Source organism: Dermacentor albipictus, chromosome 4 (genome assembly GCF_038994185.2).
Source record: "Dermacentor albipictus isolate Rhodes 1998 colony chromosome 4, USDA_Dalb.pri_finalv2, whole genome shotgun sequence".
Classification (NCBI taxonomy): Eukaryota; Metazoa; Arthropoda; class Arachnida; order Ixodida; family Ixodidae; genus Dermacentor; species Dermacentor albipictus.
In genome coordinates this window covers 132200385-132219939 of record NC_091824.1, presented here as the reverse complement: position 1 = coordinate 132219939, position 19555 = coordinate 132200385, and the positions used below count along the sequence as shown (strand labels likewise).

General features: G+C 49.9%; 1 protein-coding gene across 1 annotated transcript in view; it reads left to right on the top strand.

The window, feature by feature from the left end:
- Nucleotides 1–19555, top strand: part of LOC135898412 (uncharacterized) — a 107085-nt gene that overhangs the window by 77227 nt on the left and 10303 nt on the right. Inside the window, exon 2 of the mRNA XM_065427331.2 lies at nt 2978–3334. Coding sequence (XP_065283403.1) covers nt 2978–3334 — 357 coding nt within the window. The remainder of the gene's footprint in view (nt 1–2977; nt 3335–19555) is intronic.

Below are 19555 nucleotides of genomic sequence, written 5' to 3'. Positions count from 1 at the left end.
GCACCGAGCTCCGTATTTGCAAACGGGATGCGGGCGCGGAAGAGTTCGCATACGGCTCCTCGTTCTCAGCTTGATCGCAGGGCCGCACACTTCTTGATTGCACGAGATAAACTGAAAGGGGTGAGCTGCCGGAACGTTTTATGCAGGCCTGCCTACCAAGGCTTTTGCGAAAGAAAGTATGGACGACGAAGAAAGAAAAGCAAGCCATTGCAGAAGTAAAATAGGGGTAATACGGACCATCATGATGGATACGCAGCAGGGCTAATACAGGGCAAGTACGTATGAGAAGGAAAATTCAACTGGGAGGAGTGCACAAGTGCATTGTGCGTCGTACAAAGGAGATTGTCTACCAAAACAGAAGGCTTGTTTTCTTTAGCACTGCCTTCTCTTCTTTATTTATCTGTTCTTTAAACCATGTATGGTAACGCTTTCCTGGCATAACCCTTTCGACGCCGCAACAGTCCAAGAAACCCGAGCTTCCCTGAGACACAGGAAGACGAAGGTAATTCAGAGTAACCCGTAGCCCGTCATTCGAGCTGCGCGTGCAGTATGAACTTAACAGTCCTGATAGGGTATGTCTACATCGTACTCGACTAAATGCCACATATATTAGGTGCCTCCTATTTAAAACCAACGGATGTGTTTGCAACTCTGCTCTGTGCGCTACGTAGGGACAGACATACCTCACTGATTCTGCATTTGCAGGCTATCCACATTTATTTATGTGTGTTCAAAGAAATCAACGAAGAGAAAGAAGAAACATCCCTAATAACGGAAATAGAAAAAGCACAGCGCGGTTGGATGGAGCGAGTCTTCAACACCGACTACTGAAAAGCAATGAATATTCATCAATGATTCTCACTCCTTGAGTACAACACGTACTTGGCCCGCGGACCAACGCTACTTGTGCATCTCGCTCAACGAAGCCACTTATAACTCTTCTTAGAGACACTGGTCTCAATGAGGTACTTTAGTGTTGAGTTTAGGGGTGTGATATGTGCGTGTTGTACATCCATGATGCGCACCGTGTATATCATTTCATTTTTCACCACACCAATTGTTATTATTATTATTATTATTATTATTATTATTATTATTATTATTATTATTATTATTATTATTATTTGTTTTGAAAACATATACACATATACACAGGTATTAGGAAAGGGAAAGTGAGGAGCAGGCTGGCAACTGCCACCGGAAGGGGCACAACGCCTGCCTATTCTTCTGAAGGGAGGTGACAGCAACGCAGAAATAGAAGATAGGAAGGAGGGGAGGAAAAAGGAAAGAGGAAAGGAGAGCAACAGGACACTGCAACAGGACAAATCTAAAGACACCAATCTAGAGTAGCATGCCAAGTATGCACTCAGGTTCACCTCTCCAGGATTCATTATACAGCGTCTCTCTCTCTCTCTCTCTCTCTCTCTCTCTAATAAATTAATTCTTGCAGCAAAAAGCGCACGAATGCATTTTTTCTTGTTCTTTTTTTTTGCCGTTGTACCTTCCGACTCTCAATGTACAGATGTGTAAGCTTGATCACATGGCGAAAATGTCCGCTAACTTCACATGTGGTCCTCACAGATCAAATATTTATCGCGCTAATCGTACAAGTCACGAGATTGCGAGACTCCAACGTGATTTAGTGATTTCACAGCGACATTTTTGCAAACTTACAGTGAGGAAACCATGGAAAATACCGGGAAGACACTTTAGAATACATATTGAATGTGCTCAGTGTATCAATGCAGCTACTTGGGCGGCATATTTATTAATGCATATGCATTCCCTATAGCACTAGCGACCAGTGCCGCGTGCAATATTTGGGGGTGTGACGAAACAATAGAGCACCTTGTGTGCATCGCTCACCCTTGGACTCTCAACAATGGGCTGGCTATGTCGGATAGTTTCTGGCACTTGGATGACAGACTGTTCCGGGAGCAAAGGATCCTAGGACCTTGGTCTAAGCATACCTGCCAAACTTTCCGAATTTTTCGTAGCTTCGCGAACGTTTTACTCTTTCTACGATTTTGTGAATGTTGGGCAAAGTTTTACAAAAAAAACTTATGCTATCGGCGAGAAAGCTTTAAAGGTGTAGAAAGGTGGGGCTGGGCAAGATTGCAAAAGAAAAGGAATAGGAATAAAGAAGAAAACACACAATAAAGAAACTTTAAAAATTGTATTATGGGCTTTTACGTGCGAAAACCACTTTCTGATTATGAGGCACGCCGTAGTGGAGGACTCCGGAAATTTCAACCCCTTGGGGTTCTTTAACGTGCACCTAAATCTAAGTACACGGGTGTTTTCGCATTTCGCCCCCCCATCGAAATGTGGCTGCAGTGGACGGGAATAAAGAAATTTTATTGGTAGCTTTGTACATTTGTCGCCCTGTTGTGGCATCAGACAACTCTATATACCAGATATCTACTTTCTTCGAGCAAGTTTATTCAGACAAGTTCCTGAAGCAGGCGACAATGTCAACATCAATGTCGCTGAAAAATACACCGTGGTCTAAAAACAGTGGGTTGATTTTCAGTCTCTACTGCTGCTCTTAGTTTTTTGTGGGGCTCAATGCAAACATAACCCTCCCCCTACCCCCTCTTGTCATGTCCACGGGATTTTTAAGAATTTAAAATTCACAGGTTGACAAGTATGGGACTAAGCCCTCTTGAAATCAAAAAGTCACAAAAGTCCCATTGCGCTACTTGAAGGCGACTGAGCCTTACTAACGCTTGTGCCTTTCAGCAAACAATCCTCTGCTAGTGTGTTCGCACTGACTGCATCTTCATAATTTATTATCGTGTCTTTTTCTCATCTATATTTCCTACTTTTACCTGCTCCTAGTGCAGGGTAGTCAACCGGGCACAGCCTTGATTACCCTCCCTGCTCTTCCGTCGTCTTCTTTCTCTTAAACCTCTTTTCCGCTGGCTATCTCGGCTATGCCATATAACATATGCCACATTTCAACTCTATGACGCAGGAGCTCTGTGCGTGGCCATTTGGAAGCTGTCGGTGCCACGCTGGGTGCCTAACGGCACCGAAGAGCCCGTGCTGCTGGACTGCGAGTACGTGTACAACGAGCACGACGTGCGACTCGTGGTCAAGTGGTTCTTCAACGACCTCCTGGAGCCCGTGTACCAGTGGATACCGGAGCTGAACTCCCGGCAGGCGAGCGGCATCCTGGCCGGTCACCTAGACGACTCCTCGTACACCGGGCCCTCGCAGTACCGGGCACTGCGCATCATACGGCCCACCACCGAGATGAGCGGACTCTACACTTGCGTCGTTTCTTCCCTGGCCGGTATAGACTCGAGGCAGCAGTCAATGATGGTCTACGGTGAGTGCTTGCACGTATGTACTTGAGCTGTCCTGAAACTTTATCCTTATGCACTGCCCCTGTTTTAGCGATGAAAGAGAGACATTGCTTGACCCTTTAAGATGACTGGACGGCAAAGCGTTCGCAGAAGAAAGAATACTGGAACCATAGCCTCGACATTCATCCACGCTTTGGGCCACAAAGGCACTGTTGCGCTTTTTGAAGAAGACTGAGCTCTGTGACTGTCTTTTATTGAGGGGAATCCCGGCAACGGCGGCCGCATTTCGATGGGATCTAAATGCGAAAACACCCGCGTACTTAGATTCAGGTTCACGTTAAAGAACTCCAAGTGGTCCAAATTATTCCGGAGCCCTCCATTGTATACAGAATTTAATTAATTTTTTTCTATTGAGTGGGTAACTCTGTCGTGTGTTCGAGCACGTTACTGGTTCTTGTTTTCCTTCTCCTTTTACTTTTCTGCCCGCTTCACTCTCCCCCGTGTAGAGTAGCAAACCAGATGCAACATGGTTAAACTCTCCGCCTTTCTTTCTCCTTCGCTGTTAAAGTTTAAAAGAACGTGTAACTGATTGAGTTGGTTTACACTATACAGGTTTCAATAAGCGCACACATTGGCCAAAAATGAAGAGAAGGCACAGAACTGACTTGGTCTTTTTTACACTGAATTGAAAATACAATAAAGAGATTTACCCACCTACTATGGTGGCGTCTACTTCTTTTCAGGTCATAAATATAACAATATTAAAAACATTCCGAAAACAGAAGTAACGTCACTAGGTTAGGAAAATCTAGAGCTGAGTTAGACAAGAGAGTAAACAAAGTCCACGTATATGAGGACCTATTTTTGTTTTATTATTGTCAAAGCATGCACACCAATAGGAAAAAATTTGCAATGAAGTCTTTTTTCTCGCAAGAGGGCCACTAACATCATAACAGTCTCGTACTCAGAATGTAGCTTCTGATGTGCATGTATTCCCCCACAAAATGAACCAGTCTAAATATAAAGTCTATGCATGAACTGATCACCCTCTGAAGCTCTCATATAGTCCGGCGTTATGCGTCGCGTAGTTCATCTCAATACCCGTCTTTGACTAGTGCGGAGATACCATTTTTTATTCTTCGTTTATTTAAAGATATTGCCACTAACAGATGTTTAATAAGTAAACACAGAAAATTCGCACCTGTTCTCGCCTTGTCCAATCTATTTGGAACCAGAAAACGTCGATTCCCATCCGAGCGGTTAGCTTCCACACACTAAATAAAAATTGTACCCTTAAAGGTGCTCTCTCATGTCTATAACTGACCCACTTACATCCACAGGAAAGGGTATTTAGCGAACTAATACACTCATTTCTAAGGGTAATATTTTGAAAGAACACCCTTTCCCTCAATGTGTCTTTTGCCCAAATGCACACTATGCTTTATTTTTACCACGATATATTTTATTCTATCACTACCCTAGTCTTTAGGACGTCCGCACAAGCAATGCTGAAGTGTTTACCGAGACGTTTATATAAAAAAAAATTAAGCGAAGAGCAGATAATGTCCAACGATTGCGACACTCCCTAATGCGACACTTGAGCGCAGCTCGATACGTGTTTTCATTTCACCATATATTGAGGCAAAGAATTTGACACCCAAATCGCCGCAGCGAGTGCCAGTGGACCGGTGCTCCGAGCGCATTCGAAGAGAGAGGGCAGCTGTATGGGAACGCTGGCATGATGGGCGGCATCGTAGACAGCTGTGGAAGAAGACGATGACGAACGCGGGAGCAGTGGCACAAGCACGTTCGCGCGGTTACGCCGAGGGACGACGACACTCAGCACAGGAACGGGAGCCTAAGGGCTGCGCTCGGAAATCCGCTCAAGCTAGATTGCAACTGCAGACCCAAAGATTATGAGTCGAAAATGTTGCCTCTCGGCTCAACTACCGGGAGCAATACAGCGCCTTAATAATGCAGTTCCACCTCTAACTGCTCTGATAGGCGGTGCTTCGGGGCTTCAGTTTATTTGTAAATTCGCACCGAGGTGAAGCAACTTAAGCGAAGCTAGCAGTAAAATTTGAAAGTCAGGAAGGAGAGATGGCGACAAGGCCAAATGTGTCTTTTCACTTTACTACCGGCGCGCGCCGCCTCCACAATTATTGCTTTGTTCTTAGCGGTGGCAGGTTGCTCCGCACGCATCTGCGAGTGTCTATTCTAACCGATAATTGTATGCAACGGCGCAAGACTTACTGCGCATAATATTGCGCCGGCCCTGATGCTGCGCCAGACAGAACAGGCGCCTGACAGGCTATGATTGACTGACGCCCTATTATTTGTTGACGATTGGAAGCTGATCTATAAGATAACGTCGAGCTGAAACAACCTTAACGACTCCAGTGCTAAAAACAGAAAAGCATAAAATAAAAGAAGCCATGTTTTTCACTTCCCCACCGGACACACCATGTGCATTAAGTAGCAGGTCGACATCCGTAGCCATTACTGTGACTATATGTCGCGCTGTAACGAAAACTTGGCGAAAACCGCTTAAAAATACACGCTTCTGGCTTATTTGTTTGCTCGAAATGTAGAAGTGCCTGAGTACCATTAATATCTGCAAGGTGTATGTTTTGAACAGAACACCCTTTAACCCCCCTGAAATTGCTGAAACGGCGAAATAAGGCAGTTCTGCTAACGAATGCACCTGTTTTCGAAATTTTCAGAGAAAGTAAGGGTACGAAAAGAGTATTTGGACATCCAATCCAGCCTCGAGGGTGTAATTTTCCTTAATGTGCCCCGAGACAAATTCGATGCGGTGAACAGCAAAGTTAGAAGTTGCGCCTAAATGGAAACAATGAGATCCAGAAAGCTGTTAACTCCAGTTAAATTTACTCATCACGTGCCTACTTTCTAGAGAAGATTGTTTTGCGCAGTTCCGGCATGAAGATGTCCGCAAGGAAATAAGGAATAAATGAAGGAATCCAGTTCAAAATCAACACAGGAGCCGGAAGAGTTGGGTTGCGGGATTGGATTCCGGGTGGTAAACGTTTGTTTTAACGCGCAAAACCAATCCGATCTTCCCATTCGGTCACTGGTGACGCCAGAGGCAAAGGAAAAGTAATAAAATGGGAACGTATCCCGGGTGATAAATGTTTGTTCTGACACGCAAAACCAATCCGGCCTTGCCACTCGGCCACAATGCTGATGCCCGATGAGCAAATAAAAATAAAAATGGATAAACAACGAGGAAAACCCCTTAGCAGGGTCCGCGCGAGGCATGCGATCTCAAAGAGTAGGCGGGGCGCAAGAAAATCCAATGCTTTCTCCAGCAGTAAAAACTTTCCGCAAGAAAAATGAAGAGGGCAGAAAAACGACGTATAGGGGGTTCAGACAAGGAAAATCAATCTGATTCCTCCGGGGTTAGGAAGCACACTTAAACAAACTTAGAATAGGGAAGGTGTCAAGCACGTAAGTACAACGGAGTGCAAATGGCGAGTGAAGACAAAGTGTTACGAGCAACGCACAGGGCGGTAACAAGATGGGGGAGTGCCGAGGAAAAGCGAGAAGAGGCAAATAGGATCATCTTTCTATAGAAAATCAAGAAACAAGGACAGTAAGCAACAGAAAAAAAATATAGGCAGTGTAACGCGGGAAACGCATTCCGTATCGCGAAAAAAAGGAGGGAAGAGAGCGTGCCTAGCGATGGAAGGGGTGTGGTGAGGTTTGCCGGCTGGCTCGGCGTGTGGGGGGCAATAAACGCCGCCGTCTTGTGAGAGGCAAGAGAAAGCTGGCCGATGTGGCGACACAGATGGCAAGCTGTCGTTGTAGGGGCGGTGCGGAGCAATTCAAATTCGCAGCATGCCAATGTGGCCGAGGATTTGGACAATGCGTCCGGCTGGTTGTGGAAACAGCTGGTTCCTCAATTTCAGGGCGAGGACTGCGAAGGAAATTTCTTCTTTGAGCGGCACTTTTTTCGGGGCGTTCGGTGGTGGCCAATGTCTGGCCTTGTATGAGAGCCACGTTTTATGCGCCACGTTTTGTACGCAAACGCGTAAATGATGAGGGTGTGGGAGTATATTGGGGGCGATATGAGAGGAATAAATATTTGGTGCGTAATCAACAGCTTTCAATACTTAACAACTGAATAGTTGTTAAGAAGCCTGCATACTTGGCATGTTCCTCATTCTCTACGATGTTTGGGCATTTCGTTACTGCACCAGATTTCTCTTCCTATTTGGTTATCATTTGCATTCTGCCAAAATTTCACTGTGTTGTTTTGCAATGTTAGTACTTCCTCTCATTTGATTTGCGAAAATGTGTCTGATATAAATTTTCTTGCTGACCTTCAAATCAACGTTATAAATAGTAAGTATCGGCATATAAAGACTGTACCTTTAATGCGAATCCCCGCTTTCATTAGGCATTCCGTCCTCATAAACTTCGAAGAAGTTGCAGGCCGCTCCTATAACTTGTGTGGGTTGTACGTTCTACATAGTTATCAGCCTTTTCTGTTTATTTGCTTTCCCCCTTCCTTCCTTGAAGAGCAGCCAGCTAGTACTATCTCCACTTAACCCCCTTTTTGGCGCATTACTACTTTTTTCCCCTTGTGTAGCAGTAGTAGACCGCTTGCCATTTTTTTTTCGTTTTCTTTGGCGCCCACCTAGCCCCACTTGAACGCGTGCCATTGCGATGCTGCTGTTGTTGTTGTTGTTGGTTTTCTGAGCAAAAAGAAAAACGAAAAAAGTTTCCTTAGGCGCCACACCAACGTCTTCTACGTCCAATTTCCCTGAGTAGGTCCATCCACAGCGCTGAATGCTTTCGCACTTTCATGACCTTGCAGTGGCGCTGGCCCCGTTTCTCCACGTGGCGCCATGCTCAATGCTGTTCATGCAATCCAGCTTTCGCGGTCGCGCATAAGACGCAATCAATAGTACAACTTCGCAAATCCACGCTCTCGCGCACAAGTAACACTCTTTGATGCGAAGATATCTGGGCGAACTGTCCCGAACTCTGCTGAGCGTGGCTGCTGCTGGGTACTACTGCTTCTCCTGCGGAACAGCTCACACCCACACGACAGCAGTCGTACAACAAATTGCTTGTATGTAGCCCTATCTGCACTACCACTAGAGTTGTGCCGGTGGTCGGCTTTGTTCTTTGTGGAACCACGCAGCGACACCAAGAACGGTACCTAAATATCTTCAGTGCAATAAATATACGCCTTTGAGCGCATAATTCATTTTAGAGGTAGAGGAGGAGGGGAGGGGTCAGGCTTGTTATTTTGCCAGGAAGGCCCGTAATCGCGGTGTTGATGAACGCGTCGCGGAAGATTAACCCTTTTCTAGCATCCACCTAACCACTTCACAACCATCCCAAAATGTGCGTTGGATCTGTATATTTTTTTCTCGGCATCCGAAATTCGCTGTCATTAACGAATTGTTTGCCCTGAGGCAGCTGTATATAGAAGAAATCGTAAGCAACAAAAACTTATAGCTTCCATCTGTGAGTGTTCATAACCATAATCGTCACCATAATCATCATCTGTTTACTTCAACATCGTATCTGCTGCTGTAGGACACAGTCAAAAACTGGAAAGCTTGAAACTTGAATTCTGGAAAAGAAAAATTAACCGGAATTCATGTGCCTTTGCTGGAACCACGCTTTCATCTATTATCGCTTTCATTTTGTTTTTACAACGCATGAGACATTGTTAACCTCGTCTTTGTACAGATTATCAAACGTCGCACTGTTCATATTCAGGCCCGTATATATCCGTATATACGTATATAGCCGTATCTATCGGTTATACAATGGATTTTTGTTGATAATTTACGCAGAGTTGCCCTTACACAAGAAACAACCGTATAGAAACGAATAAGGCTAAATTGTACGAGCAGTGGTCATGTCATGTGCAGCAAAATATATACAATATGTGCAACCCTTCTTAAGAATTGAATATAAATGTAACATTAAGTTCAGAATTTGGAGGTAGCACACTCACTACGTAAAGTTAATCTCTCGCAACCCTTCTCAATAACTGAATATAAATGTAACATAAAGTTCAGAATTTGGAGGTAGTATGGTCACTACGTAAAGTTAATCTCTTGCCTAGGCAACAGAGTGTTAGTCATTGAAAATAGACACTACTGACAAGCATTCTTCGTCCTCCAGGTCAGGTAAAATGAGTGCCGTGTATTCCTCGTAGAACTTCTTTTTTCTAAATGAGTAATGAGCTTGGTTCAACTGAGCTTGCTTTTCTCGGAGCCTAAACCACGAGTCATCCACATTATTTGTCTTCGTCATGCGCCTCAACCCTTTTACTTGCCCTGCATATTCTATATGCACGACACTGACCCGGGGTGCACTTATTAAACTTATCGACCCGTTGGAAGCCTCTTTCATAGCTCTTTGCGGGCCATTTCCTCGAGAGACGAGCCCACATGATCCCTGCTACGTACGTATAGGGCAATAAGCCATGGTATAAGCTCCCCAATACCGTAAGTCGCTCGACCAATGACGTCAAAATGCAAAATGCAAACAAAAATGGCCAAGACGAACGGGTTCTTCTCGTGAATACCGGAAGTAACTGCACTCCTCGTGTAATCTGCCCTCTCTTTGTGGTTCTATCGGTAACGGAAAAAAAAAGGAAGATAGAAATGTCTGACACGTGGAAGCAACCGGGAAGAGCTTGTGGAAAGCGGGAAAAGCAGGTTGCGTTATTCGGTTCGTCGATGCTGCACACTCGCCATCTATCCCACCGGACTATGATTGGGTGTTTCGAGATGGCTGGTTGTTATGTCGACAGCACGAGCACACACACTATTAAAAAAATGGCTGTGGCTTAGGTAAGGTTAAGCCCAGGATGCGAAGCATACTAGCCTTTATTTTAGTTGTTGAACCACTGTTTAGCCTGGTGAACTGCTGTTGCTTGGCTATATTTGGTTCGGCTAGACGAAGAAACAACTCATGCATTACTGCTTCGCCTTCAAGAGTGGAACGCGACAGCGTTCCCGTCGACCCGCCAAGGGGTGTAAGACAATGGGCTACAGGGCAGCGACTACGCGCCCCGCATTGGACGCGGTGAGCGGCGAGCAAAGCAGCGTTCGGCGCGGCAACGAAATGTGCGCCTGAGCAAGAGACGCACGCCTTAGAAACAGCTCGTTTCTAAGGCAACACCGCATTCACTAGAGGCGCTTTTGTACCGCTTTGAAGCATCGTACTCGTGGCTCAGTGGTAGCGTCTCCGTCCCACACTCCGGAGACCCTGGTTCGATTCCCACCCAGCCCGTCTTGCAAGAGTTGAGCCAAAGCCACTTCTCCTCTGTCGTGACGTCACGGTGTCACGTGGTTTCATGGCGACACCGCCGCGCCTGAGGAGCTGGGTTGAGCTCTCGTAATATGCTTCCCATAAAACGTTTACACCCTTTGGGTCGTATTTTGTCCCACGACGATAATCTTCATCTATCTTGGCCGCATTTCCCCTCTTTAACGCTGTGAGCCCGGTACTTCCAAGTGCCGAACGGCTTGCGCTTTATCAGCGTGGCACAGCATTGTCGACAGGAAAATAGCGAGCGCTGAGTTTTCAAGAAAGGAAAGGCAAGGAAGGCAGATGGCAATTATTCTTGTAAGACAAGATAAGCACCAAAGCATGTGAACCTTTTTTTAAGAGTTCATTTACTCGTCGGAGGTCCGGTTCGCACGCCGTAGATAGAAAATCAAGAGCGCCATGTTGACACATCACAAAAGCTCAATAGGGGGAACAACCACGTGTAAGCCTTAGGGTACTGTAACTTGTAAAAAAATCATTCATGCGCAACTATCTAAAGGGTGGCTGTCGTTCTGTTACAGTAGTTCAATGGCGTTGAAACATAAAGGCGCAGAGGCGCAGGCGTTATGCTAACACCGTTGGACCTGCGCAATAAGCGCAGTTTTTTCACAGTATGTTGTACTCATAACTTCCGATCACACGTCGACGACAGAACAGACAAACCACAATGTTGAATCTTGACTTCCATCAACAAAGAGCAGGATAGTGAGTATGATGAGCCGAGCTCAGATGCATCGGCGATGTTGATAGTGTTCGTGCAGCAGAGCTTAGCTTGGCAGTCAACAGGCACAGCCGTCTACAGTTACTTCCCACTGAGTGTCCGTACTTACGATCATGTATTTACACCTAACTGAGCACGAATTTCAGCCTACTATCATTCAAATTGCACCTAGTTTTCCAGCCAGTAATTGTCTGTCAACTCACGGTCGATGCAGCCAACACTACGACACTGCGCGCACAGTGATAGAGTACGCACGTTTCGAACTAAACCTAGGGATCATATATGTAAGCCAGCGCTGCATGTAGGCTATCTAGCGTAACCTGCATGCTCGCGATAGCTTTCAACACTTGCAGAAGACCACACGTTTCAAATTTTGTACGAACACCTGTTGTCTTCACTTGCCCACAAGCTTCGAACGTTGGATAAACGAGGTTTTTTACGTTGCTTTCAAGTGAGTTCTCTCCCACGTAGGAATTCTAGGAAAATAACTTCCAGGCGACGTCCTCGCCGTAAAAACTATACACCAAAATGTGCCGCACATTTGGCACATGAACTCGTGCGATGTTGCGCGCTTCTCCATAGCTCGCGAACTTGTCGCCCAACTGCGCTGCCGACAGCCACATCGCAGTCGGCAGCGCGCCGCAGCTCCTTCCAAAGCACTGTTTCAGCCGGAAGTGTGTATGGACGATTGAGCACAGGCACAGATTGCACGGGCTTCGAAACCCAAAGTGCAGCACTTGTGCATTCCGGAATCACTGGCCTTTCTGCTGTGTGAATTTCCAGTCCATGAATATGCGGAGGAAGTTCTGCACAGTGCATTCAATAGATTGAGTTTACCCTATTCATTGCTTGAAAACATTCTCGTTTCCAGCGGACCTTCCCATAAACGTAAGTGAGCTCTTCGAAGCCTGCTTGAGTCTGCTGACTCCGCTCAACTCTCCCTACGGTTTTGATCCTCTGTACCTGACCGTGAAGTGGTGCGTCAAACTACGACGACTTGAACTCTCCTTGATCCCCTCTCCACTCTTTCATGTCTTCAATAGCCCTCTTCCCCAAGTACGCTGCTGTTGAGGTGCCAACAGCAGTAACAATTACAAGTGCGAAAATCAAAATCATTTGATGAAAACAAGAATCACATCTCGACAGTGACAAAGGAATATGAACGCGTCATAGAGGAATAAAATTATTACAGCGTTTAATCAAAAAGATTGCGACAAGTTATCACTGCCAATGTACTGTCGGTTGTTCAATGCTACAGGATTTTTTCATGCCTCAAGAAGACCACGCTTCTTGGGCAGCTTCAAGCTCGCCGCCCGCACCAACCTTTGATGAAGCAAAACAACGGAGGCAATAAATGCGGCGTACCTGGGTTCTATAGCCGACTACCTAGCTGCAGTAGACAGCCACTATACATGCATCGCCTCCAGCGCAATACCCTGCCTCCACCAGGCGTCGCGGTTTCCCGAGTCTTACGACCTGCTAACCGCTCCTTGTTCCAACAAGGGACCCGTAAAGTAAGGTCGGGGCGCGGACAAGCGACGAAGTAAAAGACTCCGAGGGACATGGAAAGTCACCCAAGCGTTTCCTGCCTGATGAGGTCAAATAATGCACAAAGAAAGAGCGGACCTGGCATCCGGCAGCGTTGTCGCGTCTAAATAGAAGCAACAGAGGGGAGAGCTCGCGCTCGGGGGTCCCTGCCTTGGGGCGTGTTCACCCTTACCAGGCGTAAGTAAGCACACATGTCTACAGCAGGCTAGGGGTCCCGTTTCCTCATCCGTGTGGAAAGTGCTCGTTCTGTTTTGCTTGTCATTCTATGCAGGCTGCTTCAGAACTTCCATGCTTGTCCAGCTCGACAAGGCCGGTGGCCTGTAGAGACTATCCATACGCCGGGGGCTTACGCGTTACGACACATTCCCGTGTATAGGCAGAGTTCGTACGTGCTCGCGGTTCAAACATGTAGCAGCCCTCTTTCTTGTTCCGTTCCCTTAATTTCTGGGTCGCTTGTCTCTTTTTTTTTTTTGCTTGTTTAAGGCCACAGGTTTCAGCGTGACAGAAGGACGCTCATAGGCGTTCAGATGTGCGAAATAACTCTGCGTCACAGGTGTGCGATGGTGTGAAGTTAGAGCGCCGAAACAGGGCAAGGACGAGAAGAAGGTAAAGGAGGGCATGCGCTGACTTCAAACTAAATTGTATTCCTTGAAAGGACCGCATATATAACCCGAGTCTGCCACGAGAACCACATCTACAAAAATAAACTCTAGCGGTTTTCTGAGATCGCCAGGGGGCGCCGAGAAGTGCGGACGCGCAAACATCGGCTCCCGTTTCCTCAAATGTTTTCGGTGGTGCAGTACGCGAAAACGCTTGAACACTGTGCATCATTCGACGCAGTTTGTTGCGGGGATCAAGCCGATACCGGATTTATATCGGTAGGTGCTTTTCTGGAACGTTTATACGACCTTGAACTTTTCGCCACGCCGGGCGGAGCTAACCCTAACGGGTCAACGCCGGTTAGGAGTACGGGCTAGGCCTTGGCCTAACTCCGGGGTGGTGGGGCATCATGCCCGAAGTCGAGATGGTGGATGGGGTGGAAATCACCCCCGAAGAAGCAAGGTGCCCCGGCTGGACCACGGCAACGGGCAAGACTAAGAAGGCAAGGCAAGAAACTTCCAAGTCGACGCCGAGCCCGGTAAAGCAGGGAGGCGGCAGGGGCGGCCGCCGCACGGCAGCCCCGCGGAACGCGCTGAAGAAGCTAGCCGCAGCCTCAAGGCTCCCGAGACTGCCACGGGACCATATTCGAGTCATCGTTAGGCCAAGGGGTGGCCTCGACGTGAAAAAGATAAGCACTATTAGAGTGGCACAGGCGCTGGCTATGGCGGCGGCGCTTTCACCCGACGAGGTTGGCGAAGACATCGTCTGCCCAAATAGCGTGCAAAACATCTACGTAGTCTCAACACCAGAAGAAAGGAACGCGCGTGCTTACGCGATGGTTCAACAGATACACCTGCGCGAAGGGGTCTTTGAAGTGGCCGCGTACATGGCCGCCTCGGACAATACATGCAAGGGTGTTGTGAGAGGCGTCGACGTCGAGTTCAACGACGCTCAGCTCCGCGCAATGATCGTACACCGGCGGAACCCCACCGCGTTGGAGGTGCGTCGCATCAAGACCACCACTACGGTTATCGTCCTATTCGACGGACTGAGGGTGCCGAACTTTGTCATGTGTGGAGCAGGCATGCTGCCCTGCTCTCTATACAGAAGGCAAGTTGATGTGTGCTACGGTTGTGGGGAACTTGGTCACAGGGCCGATGTATGTCCGACCCCGAGTGTGAAGAAGTGCAGGGGATGCGGAGCCACATCCCCCACTGAAGGCCACCAGTGTGAGGCGAAATGCGGCATATGCGGCGGCCCTCACCCAACGGCTGATCGTAAGTGCGCGCAACGCTTCCAAACGCCGTATGTCGTCAGGCAGAGACGCCGGAGGCGCCGGCGGAAGAAAACTGGCGACGCCAAGAAGGCCGGCAACGCGGCACGCGAGATGAGCCAGGCACTGACGTCAGCGCTACGGAAGAGGAGCTCTTCGAGGGGACGCTCCCGCTCGCGCAGTCTTTCCCGCTCTAGAACGCGCTCCCGCTCACATGAGCGCTCCGTGCAACGAGGGCGCTCTCAATCTAGGGGCCGCTCCAAGTCCAACGTGCGCATCGCAGGAGGTCCCACCTGGGCCGACAAAGTGAAACAGACGAAGCAGACGGGCCGGACGCAACACGCCGCCGCACAGGAGAGCGAGCGGGCGCATGATCCCAGGATCGCGCAGTTGATGAACGAAAACGCCAGCCTCAAGGAGGAAATCCGGAGAATGAAGGCCGACTTTGAGGCCTTCCGAAACGCCAGCGCCGTTCAAGCGGCTGCGCCAAGGCAAATGTCTACGGAAGAAGGGGCCACAGCAAGAGCGGTCAAGCGCAGAGCCACCTCCTCCCAGGGTACTGTTGAGGACGTGAGCACGGCGGAGGCTGACATGCAGAGGTCTTTGGACCACATGCAAAAATCCTTTGCCGAGCTGGTACAGAGTAACCAGGCCCTTCTACTCCGAGTGCAACTGCTTGAGAACGAGCTTGCCAAGCGATGTGACGTACACTACGGCGACGCCGCCAGGCCGGAGGCAGTGTCCAGTGAAATGCTACAAGACAACCAGCAGTCGTGGGCTGACGAGCAAAATGGCATCTCAGCCCAGCTCCGGTCCAACATGCCCAACCATGGCCAGACCGGATAGTAAGCTCATCGTGTGGCAGTGGAACTGCGCCAGCTTTCGGAGGCGCAGGCCTCAACTGGTGCAGTTCATCAAGGCCCGGGAGCCGCAAGCGAGGCGCCACGTCATTTTGCTACAGGAAACGGGAATGGAAACGATTTCCCTCCAGGGGTACCGAGCTGTCTCGTCGTTGGCGGAGAACGGGCTCGGCATCGCGATACTTATTGCAAATAAGTGCGCCTTCCAGGAGCACGATCTCCGTCTTGGCAACACCAAGCTGGAAGCGTTGCTCGTCGAGATCATACCAAACAGTTGGCTCAAGTACAGCGTCCACGTTATCAATGTGTACTGCTCGCCTAGGGACAACCGGCAGACCTTCTACAGCCTAACAACCAAGGCATCGTCCAAGGCGAGGGAGACGCCGCTTGTTCTGGCTGGAGATTTCAACGCGCCGCACGAAGCCTGGGGCTACGTGAGAAGCATTCCCAAAGGCTGCAGACTCCTGCAGGCAGCGACTGACAGCTCCCTAGAACTGATAACCGACCCCCATTACCCCACACGCATGGGAAATTCGGTCTCGAGAGACACCACCCCAGATCTGGCCTTCGTCAAGAACGCGCCGGGAGCAGAGTGGCACAACTTACAAGAGAACCTGGGAAGTGACCACTACATCGTGGAAATCTCCCTACCGGTCAGCGCGGCCCCGCAGAGGTCCTTCAAAATAGTCGACTGGGACGCCTTCCGAAAGAGAAGGAAGGACGACCACGAGAAATACGAGTCGTTTGCGGACCTCGTGGCGCAGCTCAAGAAGGATGTAGCTGCGGTCACCAGGACCGTTGAAACAGACCTCAAGCTCGATCGCATGGATGCTCGATTGGCGCACCTGCTCGAAGCTAAGAATTCCCTCACGGCCAGATGGAAGACGCAGAAGCTGAATCGCAACCTCCGGAGGAGGATTGCGACCCTCAACCGCGAGATCTAATCGCACTGCAAGGAGCTCGGCCAGCAGCTATGGAACGAAGTGTGCGCGTCCGTCGACGGCCAGATGCGTGCGGGAGGCAAGTGGAACCTCCTCAAGCAGTTATTGGACGACACCCAGTCTAAGAGAAACCACACTCTGGCTATCGATAGGCTGGTCCACAAGCTTAACAGCGAAGGCGCATCTATGACCGAAGTGATGGACGAAGTCGCGCGTCGCTACCTCCCCATCGGGCAGTCCGGGCCAGAAGATTACCCGGCCTATGGCGGCAAGGCGGACGAGGAGCTCGACGCCCCCTTCTCCGTCTCGGAAGTCAGAGCGGCCCTTCAAGGCCTCAACGGAAGATCGGCGCCCGGGCCGGATGGAATCTCGAACAGACTCCTTCGAAATTTAGACGAAGGCTCGATCGAACTGCTCACCAAAGAAATAAACAATGTCTGGGAGGCCGGCATCGTACCGGATGCCTGGAAGGAAGCCTCGGTGATCCTAATTCCGAAGCCGGGCAAGACACCAGCCATAGACAGCCTGCGACCCATTTCGCTCACGTCTTGCGTGGGCAAGGTGGCGGAGCATGTCATCCACAACAGAATATCGAGGCATGTCGAGGAACGACACCTCCTCCCGCCGAATATGGTCGGCTTCAGACCCTCCCTGTCCACTCAAGAGGCCATGCTGCTGATCAAGAGGCAGATAGTCGACGTGGTCACGAGAGACGTCCGAGGCATCTTGGCGCTGGACATCGCCAAGGCCTTCGACACGGTCAAGCACAAGCACGTCCTCGACTCTGTGACGAGATTGAACCTCGGCGAACGCTTTCACGCGTTCGTGAGCTCTTTCCTAAGGGATCGCAAGGCCACGATCAAATTGGGCCAGGTCAAGTCGGACGGATACGCGCTGGGAGCCTGCGGCACGCCGCAGGGTGCGGTGTTATCTCCACTGCTTTTCAACATCTCCATGAGAGACCTATCAGTCCGACTCGACCGCATCGGGGCCGTCAATCTCAATCACGCTATCTACGCGGACGACATCACCATCTGGTGCGGCGGTGGGTCGGACGCAGCGGTGGAGCGGGCCCTGCAAGAGGCCTTGCAAGTCACGGAAGAATTCCTCGAGGGCACGGGACTCGTCCTCTCGCCGACTAAGTCGGAACTCTTGCTCTATCGACCCGACAGAAAAGGCCGCAAGTTCGACACGACGCTGGACCAAGTACCGATCGAACTCAGAACGAAGACGGGTCAGCGCATCCAGAGGGTGGATTCTCTCAGAGTGCTCGGACTGGTCCTCAATGCAAAGGGCAACAACGCGCAAACGATCGCGCGCCTGAGTGCGAAGACGGAGAACATGCTCCGACTTGTTTCGCGAGTGACGAGCAGGAGGGGGGGCATCAGCGAAGCCAACCTCATAAGGATCTACCACGCCTTCCTTATGAGCCATATCAACTACGTGGCTTCTGCGCTAAACTGGTCACGTTCGGAGGAGAACAAGATCGACGCACTCATGAGGAAGAGTATCAAACGAGTCCTCGGCATCACCATGACGACCAGCACGGAGAAGTTGATGCAACTCGGGGTCCACAACACCCTGAGCGAAGTCGTCGAAGCGCAGAAAACGGCACAGATCGTTCGCCTCTCTACCACCAAGGCCGGCCGCCGAATACTCGAGATGGCGGGTCTGGCAGCCATGGCCGAGGAGTCGTGCGCCGTCCCGCTTTGCCAGAGCGAAAGGGAAACCTTTCGAGTCTCCCCCTTCCCGAGGAATGTTCATCCACAACACAACGAGGCCCGGCGCGCAGCCAGAGCCCGAGCACTCATCAAGACTGCCCTGCAAACCCCACAGCGCTCGTCCTTTGTCGACGCGGCGCGGTATCCCGGATCAAACTCGTACGTGGCCACGGTGGTTGACCCCCAGGGCAAGATCCTGAATGCGGCGTCTATACAACGTTCGACGGCGTCCGTCGCAGAGCAAGTCGCAGTGGCGCTGGCTCTGTGCGAACCCGGGCGCACGCATATCTTCACGGACTCCAGGTCGGCGGCGATGGCCTTTCTCGCCGGCTCTGTCTCGGCCGAGGCTGCGGCGGTGCTGAGGACCCGCAAGACAGGCACGGCCCGTCATGTCATCACTTGGTTCCCGGCTCACATGGGCCGGAACGTCTCCCCCGGCTCGATCAACCCTAATGAGCTGGCCCACGACCAGGCGCGAGGTCTCATCAACCGCGCCAGTCCGAGGGGCCCGGCTTCGCAGGGGATCGACCGAACCACGGACCCGCTGCTTACTTTCCACGAGATCACTACTCATTACCAGCTGGGACGCAGACAGTATCCGGCTCCTCACCCGAAGCTGGGTAGACCCCAGGCCTCGGTGCTGAGAATGCTGCAGACGGGCTCCTTTCCGTCTCGCTCGAGGCTGAGCCACTACACTCCAGGTGTGGACCCCCGCTGCCCAGACTGCGGCGAGCAACGGTCGACCTTGAACCACATGCTGTGGCAATGTTCTGCTTTGCGCCACTCGCCTTTAAACCGGCAAGAAGACTGGGATGAAGCCGTCAAGAGCAACGAACTTCAAGTCCAGCTTCGGGCTGTCCAAAGGGCCTGCGACAGGGCTGAAGATCACGGTCTTCCGCCCCCGGCGCAGGTGCGGCCCGCGACTACGACACGGTAGTTCCTTAGGACCAATTAAAGTTTCTTGTCTGTCTGTCTGTAGCGGTTTTCTCTTGACAGATTCTTAGCATGAGCGACAGCATATTGATCTCAAGGTTGCTGTTTATAACTCGTTATAAGTTTTAAAGCCAAATTTAGAAAGGGTCTTTTCAACTTAAAGTTGCGAAAGCTTATACGTATTCGGAAACACGTGAAACAGTTCGATGCAAAAAGGCGAACAGCATTACGTTTCGCAACTGGTTCTACTCGTCGACTCATAGTGATTCTCGTGAATAAGTCTCGCCGGACTGCGCTAAACCAGGGTATATCGTGCACTACAAC